Here is a 25464-nt window from a genome sequence, read left to right as displayed (position 1 = left end):
ATATTTTTTTTTAAATCTAATTTGTACAATTACCCATTTTCCCCACAATAGCATATTTCCCGTAGCAGATATCTCGCCAAAAAGCTGACTGACATTGACTACACAGATGACCTAACACTCACTGCTGATACCATCCCAAATGCCACAAATCTATTTCACCTCCTAGAAAATGCTGCTAATGATGTTGGGCAGGGCGGCACGGTGGTGTAGTGGTTAGCGCTGTCGCCTCACAGCAAGAAGGTCCGAGTTCGAGCCCCGTGGCCGGCGAGGGCCTTTCTGTGTGGAGTTTGCATGTTCTCCCCGTGTCCGCGTGGGTTTCCTCAGGGTGCTCCGGTTTCCCCCACAGTCCAAAGACATGCAGGTTAGGTTAACTGGTGACTCTAAATTGAGCGTAGGTGTGAATGTGAGTGTGAATGGTTGTCTGTGTCTATGTGTCAGCCCTGTGATGACCTGGCGACTTGTCCAGGGTGTACCCCGCCTTTCGCCCGTAGTCAGCTGGGATAGGCTCCAGCTTGCCTGCGACCCTGTAGAACAGGATAAAGCGGCTAGAGATAATGAGATGAGATGATGTTGGGCTGTATGTTAATGCATGTAAAACGGAGCACATAAGCTTCAACCAGCAGGGTTCAGTACAAGCTTTATCAGGAGAACCAATCAAAGCTGTTGAATCCTTCACATATCTCGGAAGCGAAACCAACTCCACTAAAACATGATGTGAAATCTTGTATAGCTAAAGCTTGGGCAGTCTTGAACAAAATGCAAATAGTCTGGAAATCAGATCTATCTGACGACCTAAAACACAGTTTCTTTCGCGCCACAGTAGAATCCGTCCTGTTGTATGGCGCCACAGCTTGGACTCTGACTGATACCCTCGAGTCCAAACTCGATGGCACTTACACTCGGATGCTGAGAGCTGTCCTTAACATCTCTTGGACACAACATCCCACCAAAGCACAGCTCTACGGATCGATCCCTGAAATCTCGTCTACCTTACGTGAGCGTAGAATGCGTTTTGCTGGACACTGCTGGCGAGCAAAACAAGAGCTTGCAAGTGACCTCTTGCTATGGATTCCTCGTCATGCCCAAAACCGAGCTGGTAGACCAGCCACCACGTACATTGACCAATTATGTAGAGACACCAGTTGCCTACCTGAAGATCTGCCAAGCTTGATGCAAGATCGTAATGGATGGCGTGATAGGATGGTTGTCCAAGCTAGCTCGACTAGATGATGATGATGATGATGAGCATATTTGGTGTCTGACTTTTGCTTCTTCTGTTTATCGCTGGACCTATCAGGCTAATTTATTGAACAAGTGTAGGAAGTCTGTCTCACCTTGAATCATTTCCATAAATAAGTGCCTTGACGTGCATCACTGGGGAAAAAACTGATCTCTTAGCAGGCAAAGATCCATCCATCCATCCATCCATCCATTATCTGTAGCCGCTTATCCTGCATAGGGTCGCAGGCAAGCTGGAGCCTATCCCAACTGACTACGGGCGAAAGGCGGGGTACACCCTGGACAAGTCGCCAGGTCATCACAGGGCTGACACATAGACACAGACAACCATTCACACTCACATTCACACCTACGGTCAATTTAGAGTCACCAGTTAACCTAACCTGCATGTCTTTGGACTGTGGGGGAAACCGGAGCACCCGGAGGAAACCCACGTGGACACGGGGAGAACATGCAAACTCCACACAGAAAGGCCCTCGCCGGCCGCTGGGCTCAAACCCGGACCTTCTTGCTGTGAGGTGACAGCGCTAACCACTACACCACCCATAGCAGGCGACGATATCTCCAATAAAGGAAACATTATCTTGTCTCTGTTTTCATGATATTATTATATTACAAATATAAGACCATCTACTAAAGAGATCTATCTATCTATCTATCTATCTATCTATCTATCTATCTATCTATCTAAGAGATCATTTTTGCTCTGATCCAGTGTTATGCACATTTGTAGTTTAGAATCTATTAAATAAATAAACAAAGCTTCATCTTGTAGCTGATTGCTGTAACGTTAAAGAAACAGCTGTCTTGTTCAACTGGAGTCAGTTTTTTTCCTAAGCTCAGTTTGGTCTCAAGTATGAAGGTGGAACTGAACTGAAAAAAGTTGATAATACTGTGCTATAATAATAATAATTACAACCCGATTCCAAAAAAGTTGGGACAAAGTACAAATTGTAAATAAAAACGGAATGCAATGATGTGGAAGTTTCAAAATTCCATATTTTATTCAGAATAGAACATAGATGACATATCAGATGTTTAAACTGAGAAAATGTATCATTTAAAGAGAAAAATTAGGTGATTTTAAATTTCATGACAACAACACATCTCAAAAAAGTTGGGACAAGGCCATGTTTACCACTGTGAGACATCCCCTTTTCTCTTTACAACAGTCTGTAAACGTCTGGGGACTGAGGAGACAAGTTGCTCAAGTTTAGGGATAGGAATGTTAACCCATTCTTGTCTAATGTAGGATTCTAGTTGCTCAACTGTCTTAGGTCTTTTTTGTCATATCTTCCGTTTTATGATGCGCCAAATGTTTTCTATGGGTGAAAGATCTGGACTGCAGGCTGGCCAGTTCAGTACTCGGACCCTTCTTCTACGCAGCCATGATGCTGTAATTGATGCAGTATGTGGTTTGGCATTGTCATGTTGGAAAATGCAAGGTCTTCCCTGAAAGAGACGTCGTCTGGATGGGAGCATATGTTGCTCTAGAACCTGGATATACCTTTCAGCATTGATGGTGTCTTTCCAGATGTGTAAGCTGCCCATGCCACACGCACTAATGCAACCCCATACCATCAGAGATGCAGGCTTCTGAACTGAGCGCTGATAACAACTTGGGTCGTCCTTCTCCTCTTTAGTCCGAATGACACGGCGTCCCTGATTTCCATAAAGAACTTCACATTTTGATTCGTCTGACCACAGAACAGTTTTCCACTTTGCCACAGTCCATTTTAAATGAGCCTTGGCCCAGAGAAGACGTCTGCGCTTCTGGATCATGTTTGGATACGGCTTCTTCTTTGAACTATAGAGTTTTAGCTGGCAATGGCGGATGGCACGGTGAATTGTGTTCACAGATAATGTTCTCTGGAAATATTCCTGAGCCCATTTTGTGATTTCCAATACAGAAGCATGCCTGTATGTGATGCAGTGCCGTCTAAGGGCCCGAAGATCACGGGCACCCAGTATGGTTTTCCGGCCTTGACCCTTACACACAGAGATTCTTCCAGATTCTCTGAATCTTTTGATGATTTTATGCACTGTAGATGATGATATGTTCAAACTCTTTGCAATTTTACACTGTCGAACTCCTTTCTGATATTGCTCCACTATTTGTCGGTGCAGAATTAGGGGGATTGGTGATCCTCTTCCCATCTTTACTTCTGAGAGCCGCTGCCACTCCAAGATGCTCTTTTTATACCCAGTCATGGTAATGACCTATTGCCAATTGACCTAATGAGTTGCAATTTGGTCCTCCAGCTGTTCCTTTTTTGTACCTTTAACTTTTCCAGCCTCTTATTGCCCCTGTCCCAACTTTTTTGAGATGTGTTGCTGTCATGAAATTTCAAATGAGCCAATATTTGGCATGAAATTTCAAAATGTCTCACTTTCGACATTTGATATGTTGTCTATGTTCTATTGTGAATACAATATCAGTTTTGGAAATTTGTAAATTATTGCATTCCGTTTTTATTTACAATTTGTACTTTGTCCCAACGGGGCGGCATGGTGGTGTAGTGGTTAGCACTGTCGCCTCACAGCAAGAAGGTCCGGGTTCGAGCCCCGTGGCCGGCGAGAGCCTTTCTGTGTGGAGTTTGCATGTTCTCCCCGTGTCCGCATGGGTTTCCTCCGGGCGCTCCGGTTTCCCCCACAGTCCAAAGACATGCAGGTTAGGTTAACTGGTGACTCTAAATTGACCGTAGGTGTGAATGTGAGTGTGAATGGTTGTCTGTGTCTATGTGTCAGCCCTGTGATGACCTGGCGACTTGTCCAGGGTGTACCCCGCCTTTCGCCCGTAGTCAGCTGGGATAGGCTCCAGCTTGCCTGCGACCCTGTAAGTATAAAGCGGCTAGAGATAATGAGATGGGATTTATTATACCCCTGCTTCAAAAGAGGGGGAAATACTGGTTTACCTCTGTCTGTCTGTCCGTCCGTCCGAAACACCCTTTTTCTCAGCAACCACAAATCATAGCCACTTGGTACCAAACTTCAGCTTGGGGTTCTATACCATGTATACCATTTTCAGGTCTGTCGCACATCAACTTCCTGCTTACCGACTGAACATATTTACGAAACATATATAGGGTGAATTTTGACACTATTTCAAGACGCAAAATGCCATTTCAAAATACCAGGACGCTATTTGAAATCCCTGGGGAGAGACACTACTCTTTACTGACTTGTTTCCGGGTTAATTATTTGTTGAAGTCAACATTCATAATAAGTGTCCTGGTCCTTCAATTGCTTGCATTCTGATATAAGTGAGAGCGGGGGGATATGTAAGTGAGCAGTAGCTCACAGTTGATCTTGTTTCACAATTAAATGCGTAAATACGGACTTTTCTGATTTTACAAAACCATTTATTTCAAATGAGGTCACATAACAGTGACGTATAGTACTGTGCAAAAGTCTTAGCCATCCTATTTTTTTTTTTTTCTTAGGACAAACATTGTTCTAGATTTTTACTGTATGATTTCTACATTATTGATTCAGGAATAAAACATTTTAGATTTCCAGATTAAATTAAATGTTTGTATGTCAGGAAAGAAAACAGCATCTTAAGTAAGAGAGCACTTTTCAGACATAGTGAAGTGAAGGTTGCTGGGTTTTGCTGCAAAATAAGAAACAAGTGTGACCATCAAAGTCTCCAGACAAACTGTGGCTGGTTCTGCAAGATGCTCAGTAAAACTTGCGTATAATTTCCTTATAAAAACGCACACATTGTACCTGCAACTACTTGTTTTTTTAAGCAAACAGTCATCACACCACTTTCATTTATTAATGTTTACTGCTATTTATAGTATTTTTTTAAATATAGAAACATTTAATTTCATTCTTTTTGAAGGCATCTTTGCTTTACAGTATTTCTTTGTATGTGGTTAAGAATTTTGCACACTACTGTACCGTACTTCCAGTGCAAAACTAAAAAACTAACGATGTGTATAGAGTCCACTATATTAACTATAATTAATGATATATGGGGTCAAGGGAAAATAGCGTAAATGAGATTTCTTTGCTGCACTATTTTTAAGGAACATTCCTAATGTTTTAAGAATATTATGTTGTTGTTGTATGTCTTTGTGCTTCTCCAGACCCGTGACTGGTTTCTCTTAGTGCGGTCAGAGACTGAGTTTCGTTCTGCGTCCAGCACGTTTTCCTACTACGTGCTCCAGTCTTCAGCCTCCCTCTCTCTGTTACTAAAACCTGTCCTCACTCGAGAATTATTATTGCCCTGCAGTCTGCCCGTCTCAAATGAGGACCCACCGTTCAACACACTCAATATGGTGGAGGTATTCATACTCTCTCTCTCTCTCTCTCTCTCTCTCATGTCTTACACACAAACACAAACATGGCTCAGTATTCAAATTATGTGTTTTCAGTTTATATAGTGTCAAGACCCCCTGGTCCCAGCCAAAACCCTCACAGTTTGGGAAATATATGAAGTACACTACCGTTCAAAAGTTTGGGGTCACCCAGACAATTTTGTGTTTTCCATGAAAAGTCACACTTTTATTTCCCACCATAAGTTGTAAAATGAATAGAAAATATAGTCAAGCCATTTTTCTGGCCATTTTGAGCATTTAATCGACCCCACAAATGTGATGCTCCAGAAACTCAATCTGCTCAAAGGAAGGTCAGTTTTATAGCTTCTCTAAAGAGCTCAACTGTTTTCAGCTGTGCTAACATGATTGTACAAGGGTTTTCTAATCATCCATTAGCCTTCTGAGGCAATGAGCAAACACATTGTACCATTAGAACACTGGAGTGAGAGTTGCTGGAAATGGGCCTCTATACACCTATGGAGATATTGCACCAAAAACCACACATTTGCAGCTAGAATAGTCATTTAGCACATTAGCAATGTATAGAGTGGATTTCTGATTAGTTTAAAGCGATCTTCATTGAAAAGAACAGTGCTTTTCTTTCAAAAATAAGGACATTTCAAAGTGACCCCAAACTTTTGAACGGTAGTGTATTTATTTCATTAATATTGGCTTTTTTTCGTGGTATATCAGATATATTCCATTCAGCTAGCATGATATTGAAGGAGTCGAAAACGAGTTCGGTATCAGTCCTTGAAAAAAATCTCCCAGCCTTACTTGCCCAATAGGCAAGCAGCACCCAAAACATACTTGTCTGAAAAACAATTCCACTTGCCCAGAGCTTTATTTTATTTTGGAGAGGACAGAATGCAGTTTTTTTGTTTTTTTTAAATAGGTGAAGAAGCATAATTATTATAAATCCACAAAACCATAACACCAATATATGCAGACACATTCAGAAAGAAGTTCTAGTAGCAGAGGAATGAATAATTTATGGTATATTAAGCTGTGGAGAGTTTTGAATGAGTATAATAATCATGCTGGAGCTTTGTTTCTGTTATCAGAGGAACACAGTCCTGTGCAAAATGGCACCGTGGAACCAGAGTGTAGTAATGAACCTACAGTTCAAGAGAGTTCTACACACACACACACACACACACACTGAACTTTACAACAGCTGCACACTTGTGAAATGGAAATAAATCAACTCAGGCAGAAAAAAACTATTTTGGATAAAATTGTTATTGTCCGTTACACACTGATCAACCTGTGTGACTCAGCTGTGCCTTTGAATCAAGAATTAATGAAAAGGGAACTGAACATTAACCGTTTATTGAAATTATTGTTACAAGAATGATTATAATTACTGTTTGACTATAGCTACAACTGAAATGTGCTGATTCTGTTAGTGTTCATAATTATTATACCATCCACTATTAGATAAAATTAAAATAAAATCTTACAATATTGTTTGAAAGTTTAGAGCAATATATTTTATTTTACAAATAATAACACTTCAGATATTGTTTTAACAATAATAAGCATCACTGTATAAATGATAGTGCAGATAGCTGTGTAACTACATGTCCTTGGGGTTGATGAGACACGGAGGGGTGGGGATACCATCTAGCCCACAGTTCAAGTCAAAGCCCTTTGAGAGTAAACGCTTTGGCTTTCACAACATTCTGTTCCCAAAAGCTGATGTCGGGGAAAAGTCTTTACACAAAGAAGGTTTTCTTGCTTCTGTAGTTTTTTAAAACTGTTCTTCCGTGTCTGGACTTTTCAGGAAAAAGAATGTATATTCTAACGTGTAGCTAACACTAATGCTAGGCCACAAATCTGCACCATCACTCCAGTCGTTTCGAGGAATTTTGTACGGATCATAACCGCTAATAAACTCTCATTTCTGTGTATATCTATCCTTCGCTTCTTTCTGACTAAGGTTGTCCAAGTAATCCGGTAGTAGAGCTTTTTTTTTAGCTGTAGTTTTCTTCGGACAACAGCAACAGACGCCAGACATCTCCGCTTGGCTTCAGTATGTGAACAGCCAATCAGCGGGTCCCGTATGTGTTTACGATTTTTATGTCACGATTTACAACCAATGGGAGACACCCTTTGTCGGCTGTCCACCAATCACAGGCTCCCGTGCCACAATGGCAGTATGTTGATAAATATTTAGAAAATAAAAATATCATCATTACGAAATATATGAAACCATCAAAAACAATAAAAAAAAATTGTAATATACTAGTTAGTGGTACGGAACATTATTCAGTGATATCGTTTATTATTAACTCCAATCATGATATAAAAGTTCCAAGTTTGACACCTGCCGCTTCAACCGCGCTGCTGGCACACGATGTCCTTGACCCTCGTTGCCCTTAGCCAGTTTGTATAATTACGTCATTACATGGACCCCTCTGAACTGAGCTTTTCCAGTACACTCGAACACACGCATACTTCGACGAATTATAACCAAAAACAAAGAAATTTGAATGAGTTCCTCAAAATATTTTTTGTACTTTTATATATTGTCATATTGATGAAAAAAACTTTTTAACGCATTTCCTGTGAAACGAGATGAGCTACTTTAGACTGGTTCCCTGCTCTCTTAGCGCCTGTGTGCCTGTGTTGCTTAGGTTGCCAGCACGAACTTTTGTCGTCCGATCGGACGATTACCATTAAAGTTTTACTCGTCTTTGCACAGACTTTAGTCGTCTCGGATGATCGGACATGAGGTTTTTCGAGCATTGAATATGCTAGCTGAATGGAATATATCTGATATACCACGAAAAAAAGCCAGCCAATATTATTATTATTATTATTACAGATACACATTCCTTTCTGGTGTTCAGCGTGTCTTTCTCTTTCAAAATTCTCTCAAAATCTTCCGTATTTAATGAAGCAAACCTGGTGGCCATGTTTGTTTACAAATTGTCACAGTCGCTCGCTAGCACAGAAGTTTTACGTCTCTGACATGTGATGTCATGTTCTCTTGACCACCATGCAATATTGTAAACCATATTCAACGCTCATTCTCCCTTGGGTAGAGTGACGTAAAACACATAGGATAAGCGATATGATAACAATATTGCATGCTATCGAACCAAATGAATGAAACCCGCTATAAGGGAACAGAATACATGTTTTTATTCCATCGGAAAAGTGTCCTGTATGTATAATAATTAAATAATATTTACTGGCTTTAAGTGGTATATCAGATATATTTCATTCAGCTAGCATGATATTGAACGAGTCAAAGATGAGTTCAATGTCATGCTAGCTGAATTGGATATATTTGATAGACAACAAAAAAAGTCAGCCAATATTATTATTATTATTATTATTATTATTATTATTATACATACAGTGGTGCTTGAAAGTTTGTGAACCCTTTAGAATTTTCTATATTTCTGCATAAATATGACCTAAAACATCATCAGATTTTCACACAAGTCCTAAAAGTAGATAAAGAGAACCCAGTTAAACAAATGAAACAAAAATATTATACTTGGCCATTTATTTATTGAGGAAAATGATCCAATATTACATATCTGTGAGTGGCAAAAGTATGTGAACCTCTAGGATTAGCAGTTAATTTGAAGGTGAAATTAGAGTCAGGTGTTTTCAATCAATGGGATGACAATCAGGTGTGAGTGGGCACCCTGTTTTATTTAAAGAACAGGGATCTATCAAACTCTGATCTTCACAACACATGTTTGTGGAAGTGTGTCATGGCACGAACAAAGGAGATTTCTGAGGACCTCAGAAAAAGTGTTGTTGATGCTCATCAGGCTGGAAGAGGTTACAAAACCATCTCTAAAGAGTTTGGACTCCACCAATCCACAGTCAGTCAGATTGTGTACAAATGGAGGAAATTCAAGACCACTGTTACCCTCCCCAGGAGTGGTCGACCAACAAAGATCACTCCAAGAGCAAGGCGTGTAATAGTCAGCAAGGTCACAAAGGACCCCAGGGTAACTTCTAAGCAACTGAAGGCCTCTCTCACATTGGCTAATGTTAATGTTCATGAGTCCACCATCAGGAGAACACTGAACAACAATGGTGTGCATGGCAGGGTTGCAAGGAGAAAGCCACTGCTCTCCAAAAAGAACATTGCTGCTCGTCTGCAGTTTGCTAAAGATCATGTGGACAAGCCAGAACGCTATTGGAAAAATGTTTTGTGGATGGATGAGACCAAAATAGAACTTTTTGGTTTAAATGAGAAGCGTTATGTTTGGAGAAAGGAAAACACTGCATTCCAGCATAAGAACCTTATCCCATCTGTGAAACATGGTGGTGGTAGTATCATGGTTTGGGCCTGTTTTGCTGCATCTGGGCCAGGACGGCTTGCCATCATTGATGGAACAATGAATTCTGAATTATACCAGCGAATTCTAAAGGAAAATGTCAGGACATCTGTCCATGAACTGAATCTCAAGAGAAGGTGGGTCATGCAGCAAGACAACGACCCTAAGCACACAAGTCGTTCTACCAAAGAATGGTTAAAGAAGAATAAAGTTAATGTTTTGGAATGGCCAAGTCAAAGTCCTGACCTTAATCAATTGGAAATGTTGTGGAAGGACCTGAAGCGAGCAGTTCATGTGAGGAAACCCACCAACATCCCAGAGTTGAAGCTGTTCTGTATGGAGGAATGGGCTAAAATTCCTCCAAGCCAGTGTGCAGGACTGATCAACAGTTACCGGAAACGTTTAGTTGCAGTTATTGCTGCACAAGGGGGTCACACCAGATACTGAAAGCAAAGGTTCACATACTTTTGCCACTCACAGATATGTAATATTGGATCATTTTCCTCAATAAATAAATGACCAAGTATAATATTTTTGTCTCATTTGTGTAACTGGGTTCTCTTTATCTACTTTTAGGACTTGTGTGAAAATCTGATGATGTTTTAGGTCATATTTATGCAGAAATATAGAAAATTCTAAAGGGTTCACAAACTTTCAAGCACCACTGTACACACTCTCTTCATATCAGCATTCTCGCAGGCCAACGCTAGCTTACCTGCAAGTTAGCGCGGCAGTGAAGTCACCTTCCAGCTGGTGTAGGGTTCATTAGTGCAGCAGTGAAGTCACCTACAGCCGCTGTAGTGTTCACCCGTGGCACAGGCTAACGACCGAGAAACTAAGGTTTCTGTCCCAAGGCTCTTCTTCCACGCACAGTCACCACAGCATTTTCACTCAGACTTAAGTATTAATTCCCTGATGTAACTTACTTAGTTACTTTTAAAATCAACCTCGACAACAACACACAACGGAGTGACCTGGCAGTCAAAATTCTCTCAAAATCTTCTGATTTTAACGAAGCAAACCTGGCGGCCAGGTTTGTTTACAAATTGTCACAGTAAGTTTTACATCTCCGATGTGTCTCTTTTCCAGTTTTTCGATGTCTGTTGGTTTGTTTTTCTCTTGTAAATATGCATGAAGAATATATAATGAAGTTTTGGTAGCCTGTCGGGTGTTCAGCGCGTCTTTGGTTTCAGTTTTTAGTTTATTTACTTAGTGCTTAATTATAGCATAGCTAATCCTTGCAGTAGCACTGGATTAGCCTCGTCTCCTCTCGTTCCCAGCCGACAAAGAAATGATTGTGCGCATGCGCAGCAGAAAAGTTTTGTCATTGGGTCTTCGCACGAGCTCCAGTGTGTGACATCGTGTTGTCTTGACAACGTGCAGTCAAGTCAAGTTAAAGTCCCTTCCATGCCAAGATCTGGTCTTCCCAGGCAGTCTCCTGTCCCAGTACTAACCAGGTCTTTTGAGGTGCATGGGTGCGGCGCTGATCTCTGTTTCTATACAGCTAGGGTTACAGTAGAGGGCTAGTCCTCTGGTAACCACAAGAGTTTGACTTCCCTACTCGCATCTGTATTGCAGCATGCCTTGCCAGATGGCAGTAGGTACCATTTTTATAATGGTCTTGGGTATGACCCAACTGCGAGTAGAACTTGCGATCTCCCGGTCAAGAGGCGGACACGCTAACCACTAGGCCAACTCGCGGTGACAACGTGCAATATTATAAAAATATTGCACGTTCATTCTCCATTGGGGAGAGTGGCGTAATACATGGAGGATAAGCGATATGATAACAATATTGCATGCCATCAATAAACCCACTAGAAGGGAATAGAATACATGTTTTCATTCCATCGAAAAAAGTGGCCCGTATGTATAATAATTTCCGATATTTCACTCTGATGATGTCACGCCCAGTGTTTTCCCGCTGACTTGACGTGCACTGTCAAAATGGCAAACCAATTCAGAATTAAAATTCTTTTGATTAAATTGCATGTCTTTTGTGGATGTCTGTATAATATAAAGAACATTACACAGTGGTGTGAAAATATGAAGTTTATCTTCTCGTTTTGAAAAATATATCACTTCTTCGTTTCACTCACTCATGATATATACATTCACCACCTGAAGATAAACTTCATATCTTCGTGTAACCGTGTAATATCCTCTATTTATTTTTTCGTGGTCCAAATCCTGCGCTCTGATTAGCTGGCGAGCGGATCCGTGTCCTACGGTACGGACCCCGGTTACGGACCTCTGGCGACTCGCTCGTTCACAACAACAAACATAGTAGCATTTTTTTGTCAACATTTATCTTTTTTATAAGATTTATTTATAAGATTATCAAAAATCTTATAAATTTTTGCCAGCATTTCTCAGGAGAATAGCATTAATTTTACAGCATGGACAGCGATAACGACAGTGTTCACAGCGAAAGCGAGTCTTACTACCCTGAGGAAGAAGAAATAAAAAACATTTCAGGAGAAAGCTAAAAACCTCTAACTTGCTAACAGTTTGATCTCATTAGTTAATGAGGCCCATTTTGGACCATGTTATCCGAATACATAATACTACATTAGGTAAAAACTTTAAACCAGTACAATCTCTTCTTCAAAGTTTCACCAAATGGCTTTATTTATGCAATGTGAAGGTCATAATACTGTATAACTTTGGTCGAGCAGAAACATGGCTGAATCCTAAATGACTCCTATTTGTATAAATAGGGGACGACATAGGCGGCAAAATGTAGTTTCTTTCCTGCCATGGAAGTGCACTTGTATACCGAGGAGGAAGCAATTTGCATTACAGCCGTGAATGAGGATTCAAAATGGCGGCTCGGCTCGGTTTTCCCTTTCGGGCGCTCTCATTTTCTGTTAGAATTTGGTAAAGAAAAAAATAAATATATTATTTACCAGCTTAAGGTCGGTCCGTATGGTGAAATACCGTGACCTCGGCCTTGAATACTGACCTCGGCCCAGAGGGCCTCTCTCAGTACTTTCAAGACCTCGGTCACGGTATTTCACCATACAGACCTCCCAGCTGGGAAATAACATTTTATATATATATATATATATATATATATATATATATATATATATATATATTCAAGTAGCATAGACATGTTAAGTAGAAAAGGTATATCTACTCTTATTAAACATAAATTTGATTCGGATGCGTTCAGGTGTTTTCATATCTGCGTATTAACATTCTGATAGCAGCAGTGACACATCTTCAGGCTCGCACTGGACAGTGTTGTCAGAAGGCATGCCCAGTTTAATCAAGTTGAAGACAAACCTGGGTCCATGAGTGAGATCTATTGTAAACCACAGTTAGCTGTCTGAACAGTGATTGCAACGTTTTATTTTTTTTAAAAACCAAATCACCACTGGGTAGCTTAATTCCACATGCAAATTGGTTTGAAATGAGATTAGGACTCATTTTTACTCATGTTTATTAATGCAGTTTGTCCATTGTACTAAACTAATGCCATACTCACAACCCGCCGTAAGTGTTTTGGACACGCACGGGTCGCAGGGTTTGGTAGCTTGCAGCCGTGCCGCAGGGTCGCGGTGCACCCAGGGGAAAGTTTGGGGAAGGAGTACAGGCAAAGTATTTGTCAAGTACAGGCTGCACGCCTGACTTCCTCGAGGCGTGGGAAAAATTGTGCCATTAGCCCGTGGAAAGTGTATATCTGACGCATGTGTTCAGTGAGCGTGGAGTGTGTGTGACTTGCATTTTACCAGTTTCCTGCACTAGGAGTACGGGCCACACTTGTGAAGCATGTGTGACGCACGTGATTAGCACATGACAATCACTCATGACTTGCGTGCAACACAAGCCAGGAGTGGGTATAAAATCAGCGTGTCTGCAGCATTCTGCATCTATTGCTTCGTGCTGCTCCTCAGCTTCTATCATCTGCCTATAAGGGTCCAACTCCCTTAGTCGTTGCGGCGGTATGGCGACAGCCATCTTCTTCCCTTCGACAATGCTACATGTTACACGATCGGTTCCTTGGTTCCTCCCAAATATATATACCCAGAGTCTTGCCCCATGTGTCGTGTACGGGTTGCATGCGCTGCGTGCACGCCACACATGGGGCAGAAAGTGAGATGTACTTCTGTCTTGGGGGCCGCACAAATAGTAAGTGTGGAGTACTTGTGTAGTACTTCTGAGGCATGTCACTCATACAATGACCGTCACTCATGCGTCTTATTGTCATCGCAAAGCCCCTACTAGCCGCGCTGCTGACTTGGTTCAGGCGTACAAAAGGAGTACGGGTTCCGTACGTAGTGTATGCATTCTTGATTTTTCGCAAGACCTGTAGAATTTGCATGTGCAGGACCAAAAGTCTCCACGGCCAGTCTGCGACCTTCTACAGCGCTGAACACATGCAAGTGTCGCGCAAGTCTCAAGCACGGTATTGGCAAATTTTTTACCGTAGACCACCTGTAGTAGCACGTACAGTGGGTTGTGAGTGAGCCTAAAAGGGCACGTCTTTGGTAAATTCAGGAGCAAGATCAATGTAATTCTCCTATTTTATATTAAACTTTGGTCAAATATCTGTCACATTTTGCGCAATTTTTTTACCTTGCGCAATACCAGAAAAATTCAGTTGAAATCAAGCCATTTGAGGCGAATTGGTCCGCCTCTGAAAAAACTTGCCATTTGGATTTCCCGGCAAACGTTGATTTTCGTGACGTCGCATGCGGGACGCCTCCCTCTGAATCCTACGTCAGCGCTGGTTTGTTTATGAGAAAACGACCTGGTGGTTTTCTGCAAATTTCTTCAACGTTATCACGTAATTATTAAAATGGTTAACAGATGTATCGTAGGAGGGTGTAGCAACACCAATCTTGATGGGATTAGTACTCATCGTTTTCCAAAAGACCGGACAATGGGAGAGAAATGGGAGCGCTTGGTCTACACAGGCTGTGCACTGAAACCGTGCAAAGCTCGCGCAGCCTGCTGGCGCTTCCGCAGGTGACGTCACGAATCTGGCTCCAGACTCCCTTGGGATTTTTCCAGACGCGTTTTGTTATTTTATTTTTTTCTGCTGTAGACAGATGGCCTTGTGCAAAATTACCCTCCTGGATGAGTGTGTAAAGGGACATTCTTTCAGATAAAAAAAAAAACGAACTTGGTCCAGGATATGCACTTTAAGGTTACTTAACAATGGCTAGAAATCAAATATACTAAAATTGGTGAACTGAAATATTACTCAAGTTAAAAAATGACATCACTTATTCACATAAACACACAGACACACACACGTTCAACTTCCATACAAGGTCAGGAATTTGTAGCTTATTCTTTTAATTGCATAGTTCACAGCTACAGTAAACAAAACACTCATTAGAAAGTCGAACCTGATGAGGCGAGCAAGCTAGTTTGGTTATCTTACAATAAACGCCGTAGACCTGTGAAATAATATATTGTACATTATTTGCCAGTATACAACACTGAATCTCTAAACAAGTTCATAGTAGCCTATTAATTCTAATCGCAGTTAATGTCTCATCTCATTATCTGTAGCCGCTTTATCCTGTTCTACAGGGTCGCAGGCAAGCTGGAGCCCATCCCAGCTGACTACGGGCGAAAGGCGGGGTACACCCTGGACAAGTCGCCAGGTCATCACAGGGCTGACACATAGACACAGACAACCATTCACACTCACATTCACACCTACGCTCAATTTAGAGTCACCAGTTAACCTAACCTGCATGTCTTTGGACTGTGGGGGAAACCGGAGCACCCGGAGGAAACCCACGCGGACACGGGGAGAACATGCAAACTCCGCACAGAAAGGCCCTCGCCGGCCCCGGGGCTCGAACCCGGACCATCTTGCTGTGAGGCGACAGCGCTAACCACTACACCTCCGTAGTTAATGTGTTACACTATAAAACATCTCAATTATAACACACTGACAGAATAAAAATGTGTCATGCCATGTCTATTTTGGGGAACATTTCAGTGTAAATCAACCATTTTGCATAATTTGTCTTTTCAGGGAAGCACTGTGACCTTCAGTGGTTAGTTCTGTGAGCTTTCCTGATGTCTGTGCTGTACGTTGCTGGGTGTAGTGCTTAATATAATTGTTTAGTGTTCTTCCCTCTAGTTATGATGGTCAATGACTCATAAAGTACTATCCTTTTTGGGTTCCAACATCCTGTTCCTGCATGTGTCATTTCCTCTTCTGTGACAGACTTTGATGTGTACAAAAATCTTACGGTTTAGTGAAGAGCATTTTCTGAATCTGTCAAACACAGTGCTGTTACATGTCAGGATGTGATTATTCACTGATTTATGATAGCAACGTCTTCAACAAAGCCTTCACTATCGTTTCTTTTTTGTTTGCTCGTACCTTCCTCGAACACCCCGTCAAGACTTTTTTTTTTTTTTTAATTTCATATTCTTTGTATTCTGTCCACATGATAATATCATAACTACCAAACATAGAGCCCTAATTTATCAAAATCTAATGTGGATTTTGCAAAATACATGCAGTGTTTATTCATTTTGTCCCAGAGGTGTTTGGAGCAGCTGGAGACAGAGCCTGTGTTTAACCCTCTTTGTCTGGGCTGTAATCTCTACCCATACCTGAGGATGAGAGGCCTGCTCTCTCGCTCCTACGGCTCTCGCTCTCAGAACCAAGCACGAGGCCAACGTAGAGACACACACCGACCAGCAGAGGGCTCCACACCTCGGCAGGTCAGACGCACTCAAGAATTAAACACTGAGAAGTGCTCTCTGAAGTTTAATCTCAACATGGACCGACTCATATCCTTTTCCTTACAGGTTTAAATATTCACACCATTATTTGGAAAACTGTACAGTGTGCGTAAACTGATCTCTGTCTACTGTACATCTGTAGCATACGTGCAATTAGAAGAAACAAGACCTTCAGCAATTCGTATGAAAACAACCTGAAACCCTGTTGACTTGAAACTCAGTTATACTCTATGTCGAAGTCCATAAACACAACAAGCAATGGCTCGGCAGGCAAATTTCCAACCCCGGAACAATAAATTAAAATGTACAGTACTCCGTTATGATTTCCCTAAAGCTTTCTGGTATCCTTGTGCCAGTAACACAACACACAACCTGCATTAGTAACGCATAAGGACAAATTCTTCCCTCTGAAAAGACAAAAGATTCAGAGCTTGATTTAGCGATACATTTTGTCTAAAGAATTCACGAAAGCTTTCTATTTTAGGTAAAGGTTTATAAGCTTCCTTTAGAGCAAGTTTTGAGTAAGCAGGTTTCTGTTCTTTTTTTAGTATCGGGAAATGTGTTATCTTTCTTGTCCAGAGCGATTGCTCATACTATGTAGAGGTAAACAGAGATCAAGTTAGAAGCACCTGTAGTAATTCTTTAACCTAACTAGAGAGTAAATTAATACAACTGTGTTATATAATACAGTATTATGCATTAGTACATACCGTACTCACCCTGGCTTACACAATTATGTGGTCGTTCGGAGTCTTGCCAGGTATACAGTCCCGACAGCAGTTTTATCATGAGCTTGTATAAATTAACTGCCACCACTAGCCCATTATTAATACAATGGAATTTATTTATGAGGCGAACGTGTCTTTTCTTCTTGTATATAGTTGCAGCAAGGTCGTGTCAGGGCCATGGTCGCTCCACTGTCCTCTGCACCACCAGCCAAGATGTCCCGCCCCCCTCTGACCCTGAGCTGCTCACGACCTCATGGCCCATCCGTTTGCTTAGTGGACAGTGATGTGGAGAACAGTCGTCTGATGACGATCTGAGAGTGAAAGTTTGGTGTCTTACCATTCTAGGCAGACTGTTCTCACCTTGGTTGTGTTTTTGGTTAGTGTATATTTATATAAAACTGGCCTACATTAGTATAAACTGACACACCACACCACAGTGCACTGCAGACCCAAACTTATATTTATAGCCCGGAACACGTCCAGTTCTAAACCGAGCTGGGTTTTTTTTGTTGTTGGTGGTGGTGGTTTTTAGTATGTACAGAAACTAACTCTATGCAAATACGGTAGCAGCACAAGATATCTTCAGATAAGAACAGACTAATTTACAGAAGTAGCTGAAGCCAAGTTTTAATGCTAGATATTTGTCGTCATTCACTATTCACTAGGCCCCATCATTTAGTGCTTAGCAGGCAACTCTATGTCTAATCCATATACAGACATTTTAATAAGTTTCAAGATCAAATCAGTACTGCAGACAAGACAGTCTATTAATAATTCGAAACAATTCCTAAACACAACAATTTGTAATGAGTCAGGGACTGGACAGGGTTTGTTCCACTCACTATGAGCTATTAGAGGATAATATGGCAACATTACACTGCGGTACACGCCAGCCGTTTATGCGTCTACAGCTGTTAAACATTAGAACAGATAAAATGCCTCATTCTTCACAAAAAGAATAAGGAAGAAAAAAAAACAATAAACCCTGTTAACACCCCTATTTTGGCCTTAGATGGTCAGAACACAATAAGCAGTTTCGTTGCTTAAAATGCTGACAGTTCTCACAGTACTTAATTAGTATGATGTATATAGAGGGAGAGAGAGACACACACACAGGGGTGGCACGGTGGTGTAGTGGTTAGCACTGTTACCTCACAGGAAGAAGGTCCGGGTTCGAGCCCCGCGGCTGGCGAGGGCCTTTCTGTGCGGAGTTTGCATGTTCTCCCCGTGTCCGCGTGGGTTTCCTCCGGGTGCTCCGGTTTCCCCCACAGTCCAAAGACATGCAGGTTAGGTTAACTGGTGACTCTAAATTGAGCGTAGGTGTGAATGTGAGTGTGAATGGTTGTCTGTGTCTATGTGTCAGCCCTGTGATGACCTGGTGTACCCCGCCTTTCGCCCGTAGTCAGCTGGGATAGGCTCCAGCTTGCCTGCGGCTACAGATAATGGATGGATATATACACGTGTATGTATATTATATATATTACACATACACAAAAATCTATATACACACACATATGTATGTGTATGTGTGAGTATATATATATATATATATATATATATATATATATATATATATATATTTGCTAAGCGGTACATAAGAGCATATCATGTTGTAGTTGCATTCAGCTCCATCCTGCACTACAACACACACACACACAACGCAGCTGAAGAGAAATTCAGCCTGAAGCCACAATGAGAGCGTGTTGTGCTGAAAACGAGAGAGAACTATGTTCAGTTGTGAGAGAGAGATTCTTTAGTGTAATGCTATGTAGCATTGTAGTTTTGAGGGTACAAAAGGGAGTGAAAAGATTTCTGGAACTGAAGTGGTGTCAAGGCCATGGCATTACTCAATGCCACTGTCTGACTGAGGCCCATCAGTGCTGCTTCATTAACATTTCCGCTATTCCACCCACTCAGCGCCGCCTACACCAATGTCACTATGACCTCATTTTGGGGTTAGACATTATGCAAAACCCATCGCAAATGAGAAGCATTTTTTTAAAAATGTTCTTGTTATTGGTTTCCTGTTCCATATATTATTTTAAAAAGGATTTCAACGTTTAAAAGGAGGGATTTTCTGATTGTATTACTTGAAGGTTTTGCCCGGAGTTCTTTCACATCTGAGTCTACCTAATGGCGTGAGCACATGTTCTCTCCTGGGCCAGATAGCATGTGGATTTGTAACGTCTGTGAAGTGTTATTTAGACTCCAAATTGAAGTCCACGCAACCTTTTCCCCCATAGACGAAGTTCAACAAATTTTACGAAGCACTCGCAGAAATTGAGACAATATGTCTAGCCACATGAACAACAGGCATGCAAATGTGTTTGATTTTAAGAATCTGTTGCCTTACAATAAAGAGCTTCCTCTCGCATACCACAGCATTAAGGAAAGGATGTCAGTGCATTAATGCTTCTTTCTTGATACTAGTTGCCGTTCAGTTTGTTTTGTTTTCATTAAAGAGTAATATTATTATCTGAATGTAACTTGTTTAATACCTAATATTTCAAAGCCAGTAAATATGTGTGTTGATGGAATTTTGCCCCGGTCTGCGCAGTTTTGTTTAACTTTCACACAAACAGTCCTGCATAGTTCATCTACAAAGAACATTTTGTCATGATGTGTGTGGAAAGCAGAGACAGGGTCTGGCAGGGACTAGAAAGACTGATCCCGTTTCCATAAATAGGAATGATTAGTTTCTGGCAGTAACATAGATTTTTCATGAAGTAGGTTTTCCAGCTTTCCTGTTTTCACTTGCAGAATGTCCTATCACGACGATGGCTTATTACAAAATATGTGTAATATGAACCCTCTACATATCTTGACTATTGTTATATAAGGTTTATTTAGTTCTTTATGAAGCAAGTCGTTGACTAGGGCAAACACAGTGATTTATAGTAACTCATTCGTGACCAAGTTAACGCTCAGGCTCTAGATTTATGATTACTGTTTCTCAAGCATTTTTGTCACCATCGTTGTCCCTCACCAGTGTCCATCATGCCATGTGCGATATGTTTTATTTACAAATTAATAACCATATGGAGTCAATTAAATATCCGAGTTGAAATAAAAGATTAGAAACAGTTTAATATTCAAAATATAATTTGACTACGATAACCATTTTCATGTACTTCTGCAGTACAATTCAGAGAGCAAGGGCACACTTCTGTTTTTTTTTTTTTTTTTTTAAACCCTCCTTACGGTTATTCAGGCATACAGAAGGGGGTGGAATGAAAACAGAAACTGTACATTCTAGAAAGGAGAAGTCAAAGAAGAGGAGAAATACATCCCCTGTGCAACCCTTTTTATAGACTGGGAAATGCCAATATTGATGCTAATGCCATTGAAAAAGGTCACTAATTTAACATTACTGAAAGCATGTGTGGTTAGATATCTTGTTTTTCTAACATATGCAAAGATGGCAGAAGGTATTGTACTTTCATTTCCCAAGGGAATTGTGGAGACAGTTATTTTTGGTCACAATGACGCACTCTTATACTTCTGGCCTCTAATTTAAAAAAAAAAAGCAATCCGAGTTAGCTGGTTTTAAAAAATGCCAACATATTTATTTGATCCAAATGGAATAACAGAACCAAGATATGTCTTAAGCTATAGGAAATTATATATACATGTTATTATGGTCACAGTATGGCCACGTGTTAACTTTGCTTTTGTGGTACTTTTAAAAATGTGGCTAAAAGGATTGGGAATTGTAATGACTTTAATGGCACCTTAATGACTCCACAGCTCCAGGGTTCCCAGTTCGACTCTGAGCTCAGGTTACTGTGTGTCCCCGCGTGAGTTCTCTTTGCACCTCCCAGAAACGTGCCAGTTGATGGATTGGCTATGCTATATTACCTTTAGTGTGTGAATGTGCATGGCATGACCAGGTTGTATTCCCGCCTCATGCCCAGTGTTCCCGGGATAGGCTCCGGTGGAAGCCACTGTGACCCTGATCAGGTTACTAAATATGAATGAATGATCACCACTAACAGCGGTCTCAAAAGTAGCCGGTCACCGGCAGCAAATCGCCGGCTATGGCTTGTTATGCCGCCGGCTATTGTCAGTCGAGTCACAAAATTTAATATTAAATATTTCTGACAGCAAAAAAAGTTGTGAATGTAAATTACATCCACTATGTCATGTATGTCCATTGCTGCATCAACTGTGTTTACATCCTCGACACGAGTGCAGCCATTACTGCCGCCTGTGTTGCCAGATTGCGCGTTTTCCCGCCCAATTTGGGCGGTTTTAAGTGCATTTTGGCGGGTTTTGAACATATTTTGGGCTGTAAAACGTCAGCAGTATCTGGCAACATATTTTTTTACTTAATACAAGAAATTAATGGATGCCAACATTTTTGCCAAAATGGTATTTTATTCTCCACTGTTTAGGCAGCTTCAGCATCATACTGTGAGATTCTGTTCAAATTGTTTTTTTCTTCTATGAAGCCTGAGCCATTTATTTTATTAGTGTATAATTATTGTTTAATTTAGTCTTCAGGAGAAACTGCCTGCACACAGTACTAGTATTAATAGTTTTTTTTTCTTACATGAAAGCTGAGGCATTTATATTATATTTTAAGGTAACTTCATGTTGTGCTGTGAGGTTCTCTGCACTTTAACTTTTGAACCAACAGGTGCATTTGGATAAGTAAAGCCTATTTTTCTGCATTTTTGTAGTCCTGGTAATCTTTTATATTGGTAAAGTTGTTTATAGGACCATTTCTCAGTGTCTGTTTTTTTAATCAATAGTTTTTCAGTAATAACTTAATATTTAACATATCACTCAATTTTAAACAACCCCCGCGCCTCCTCCATAGTCTCCAAAATTTCTGTGGGAAACACTGGCATGCGTAACAACGCTAATCACGCTTAAGCTAGACGACCCGCCTCAAATACCCGTCCCGGGTAAATGTTATCCCAATTTTAGATGGCCTGTTCCAAACCATCCCGCCCCATGAAAAATTCGTACTTGCATATCTATCTATCTATCTATCTATCTATCTATCTATCTATCTATCTATCTATCTATCTATCTATCTATCTATCCCTGCACGCTTTGCGTGCATTATGTCTGCCGCTGGCAGACATTTTACCATTTTGCACCCTGCTGTAAATTATTTGTACCCTGCTATTCTCCCAAACTTTGAAGCCCCTGCACTAATATAGTCCTCTCTCAAAAACATCTCCTGACAAACAGCTCACAAAAACATGTCAACTTTTGCTGGGAATATTTATAGGAAGCAAAAAGAGGTATATGTAATACTTTCAGTAAGCACAGACTAATTTCAAGGGAGTCATTTGGTACTTTTATAGAATGGACCAAAATGTTTTTGAGGGGTTTTTTTTTTTAAATCTCCAAGAAATATGGGCATGGTACTGCCTGCTTTTTAGCTAAAGAAAGCAGCATGTTAAAAATGCAGCACAATGTGATGAATAGATCAGATTCTGGCAGGCCAAGAGGGTGGTCATTGAAGAAATACTTTCAGACAGTGGAAGAAAACACAGAGGAGGGGAGAATGAAAAGGAAAGAGTGAAGGGGTGAATGAGAGAAAAAAAAAACAGGACTAGGAACAGCCTGTACCTTCAGATAGAGCCAGGCAGACACCGATTAACTTAGCCAGCATTTTAGCCATTTAAATTAAAGCCCTTTTTGTACAGCTGGTTAAGATTCACTGTGCATCAGGCTGTGTTTTATCTTTTCTGGCATTCCTCAATAGCCGTTTCAGGAGGACAGAATAAGGGAGTAAATAGGGGGTTGGTGAGAAAGGGGGGGAAAAAACCCCAGAAGTATTTGGGATGACTTCCCGTATTTGTTCTCTCCTAAGATGACAACAAAACCAGTTTTAAGACAAACAGACATTTCTTGAAATAGAAAGTGGTAGGAGATTCTGAAAAATCTTTTATTATTATCATATATCAACAGCACAGCTGTTTTTGACTTACTCCCACACATACACATAGCAGATGATTAGTAAATTGCTACATTTAAAATCTCAATAGAAAAAAAATGTAGATGTGTTCATTGATTGTCCATACAGTCCATCATCTTTGAGCATCCGAGGCGAATTGGCATTTTAACACAACGCCAGATTCCCTCGTCTAGAAGTTCCAATTTCTGTTATTTAAGGGCTTGGCAGCCTCTAATATACAAGTCACAGACTCAGTATGATTCACTAAGAAGGAGAAACTGGTAAAATATGTGCAAAATTGACATAGTATAAAGACCATGTGGGTAACCCACATACAAGAACGTGTTTTAGAGAGCACATTTAAATTTTGCAAAATATGTAGTTTCATTGTCCTTCATAAAGGAAAAGAACTGTCACTGATAATTGATCACAGTGCATTGTCTATGACGCCAGTCATATATGACACTAACCTGCACACTTATTCTGTTTTCCAGTTACTGTAGTAATCCCAAATATTACAGTGGCCCTGGAACAAGACCCCAGAAAGCATGTGATCATTTAGAAATTAGTTTCTAAAGACACCAGAGCACATTTTGACTGCTGGAAAAGGAATGTAGGATCAAATCAGATATCACCCAAGTTGTCATAAATGATGTCTGGAGGTCGCATGGCAGGGTGCCATGCTGTGGCTGGGGTCTTATGCTTAGACACTTTACTATAAATATCAGCATGCTTCTCTACGTTTCCTCCACTAATACCTCCATTTCCAAACCCTTCTCCAGTAGAGTAATAGATACTGCTGCTATTATTGTTGTTCAGGTTAGCTCCAGTTTTACCTTGGGGCAATGGAGGTGGCTCTTTCCTAGGAAGTGCTCCCTTCCCTGGTTTGGGTGCGGGGAGGGGTTTGGGACCTTTAAACTTGGCCATAGCTGATTGGAAAGGTGTCTTACCAAAAGGAGGGACACCACAGTCATCTGTATTTGGATTGTAAGTCACTTCATGACCCTGAGGTTCTTCAACTCCCCTGGATTTCCAGGACTGGTTTTCCAGCCGTGCCTCATCATACAGAGTGGTGATTGGCTGGATTACTGGAGGACCTGCTCTTCCTTCAGGCTCATCATAGATATGCTCTGCCTGGGTTACTGCAGTAGGATGCCTGTTGCGGGATTCAAGTCCCAGTGCTCCTGTTCTTGGGGTCAGGTCAAGAGTCACTCGGTCATAGAGATCTGAATAAAAAGGTTCGTGCGTACTGCCACCACCTTCATCGCCAAGTGGACGATGCCATGGGTTATGCACTGGTGTAGATTTAATGCTGTCTACAGGGTCAGAATAAAGACATTCCCCCAAAAGAGTGGGCAGACGGACTGAGTCAGCAGGCTCAGAGTACAGATTCACTTGATCGTCCAGTGCGGTTTTTGGCCCACGAGGCAATGTGCTTGGAACAGGAGCTGGAGGCTCTGGTAAGGAGCGACCCTTAAGATTTTTACTTTCTCCTTCCCTCCGGCCAATGACTCCATCAGCAGATCCAGGTTTACTGCCACCAGAGTCTCCATCTGCCTCCCGGGCGATTCCCTCAGCGATGGCAGCCCGGATCTGTTGGAGAGCAGGACAGTCCCCGTCAAATGATGAACTATGGTGTTGTTCTTCAGCCTGAGCCTTCTGCTCACGAATAGCACCCTCAACAATCTGGAAGATCTCGTTCCCCTGCTTCGTCTCAAAGGTGAAGTTGCCTGGGCCAGATTCACAACGGCGCCCGGCCTCAAACGAGAACATAACCTGCACCAAACATCAGAAACAGTGAACAATGCTAACCAAGGTTTTCATTTTAATGTTTTAATGTAGTATATTTTTTTACCCAAACAACAATAAATTATATATATATATATACACACACTACCGTTCAAAAGGTTGGGGTCACTTTGAAGTGTCCTTATTTTTGAAAGAAAAGCACTGTTCTTTTCAGTGAAGATCACTTTAAACTAATCAGAAATCCACTCTATACATTGCTAATGTGCTAAATGACTATTCTAGCTGCAAATGTGTGGTTTTTGGTGCAATATCTCCATAGGTGTATAGAGGCCCATTTCCAGCAACTCTCACTCCAGTGTTCTAATGGTACAATGTGTTTGCTCATTGCCTCAGAAGGCTAATGGATGATTAGAAAACCCTTGTACAATCATGTTAGCACAGCTGAAAACAGTTGAGCTCTTTAGAGAAGCTAT

At 41.1% G+C, this 25464-nt stretch overlaps 2 protein-coding genes across 2 annotated transcripts in view; one reads left to right on the top strand and one right to left on the bottom strand.

The window, feature by feature from the left end:
- Positions 1–18609, top strand: part of m1ap (meiosis 1 associated protein) — a 66003-nt gene extending 47394 nt beyond the window's left edge. Inside the window, exons 8-10 of the mRNA XM_060919557.1 lie at positions 5334–5531; positions 16397–16579; positions 17482–18609. Coding sequence (XP_060775540.1) covers positions 5334–5531; positions 16397–16579; positions 17482–17643 — 543 coding nt within the window. The 3' untranslated portion in view covers positions 17644–18609. The remainder of the gene's footprint in view (positions 1–5333; positions 5532–16396; positions 16580–17481) is intronic.
- Positions 18610–23212: 4603 nt separating this feature from the next.
- The window catches only part of dok1b (docking protein 1b), a 33956-nt gene continuing 31704 nt past the window's right edge, over positions 23213–25464 (bottom strand). Inside the window, exon 5 of the mRNA XM_060919106.1 lies at positions 23213–25018. Coding sequence (XP_060775089.1) covers positions 23867–25018 — 1152 coding nt within the window. The 3' untranslated portion in view covers positions 23213–23866. The remainder of the gene's footprint in view (positions 25019–25464) is intronic.

This window comes from Neoarius graeffei, chromosome 1 (assembly GCF_027579695.1).
Source record: "Neoarius graeffei isolate fNeoGra1 chromosome 1, fNeoGra1.pri, whole genome shotgun sequence".
NCBI lineage: Eukaryota > Metazoa > Chordata > Actinopteri > Siluriformes > Ariidae > Neoarius > Neoarius graeffei.
Note: the sequence above shows the minus strand (reverse complement) of the source record. Positions and strands in the feature narration are given on the sequence as shown.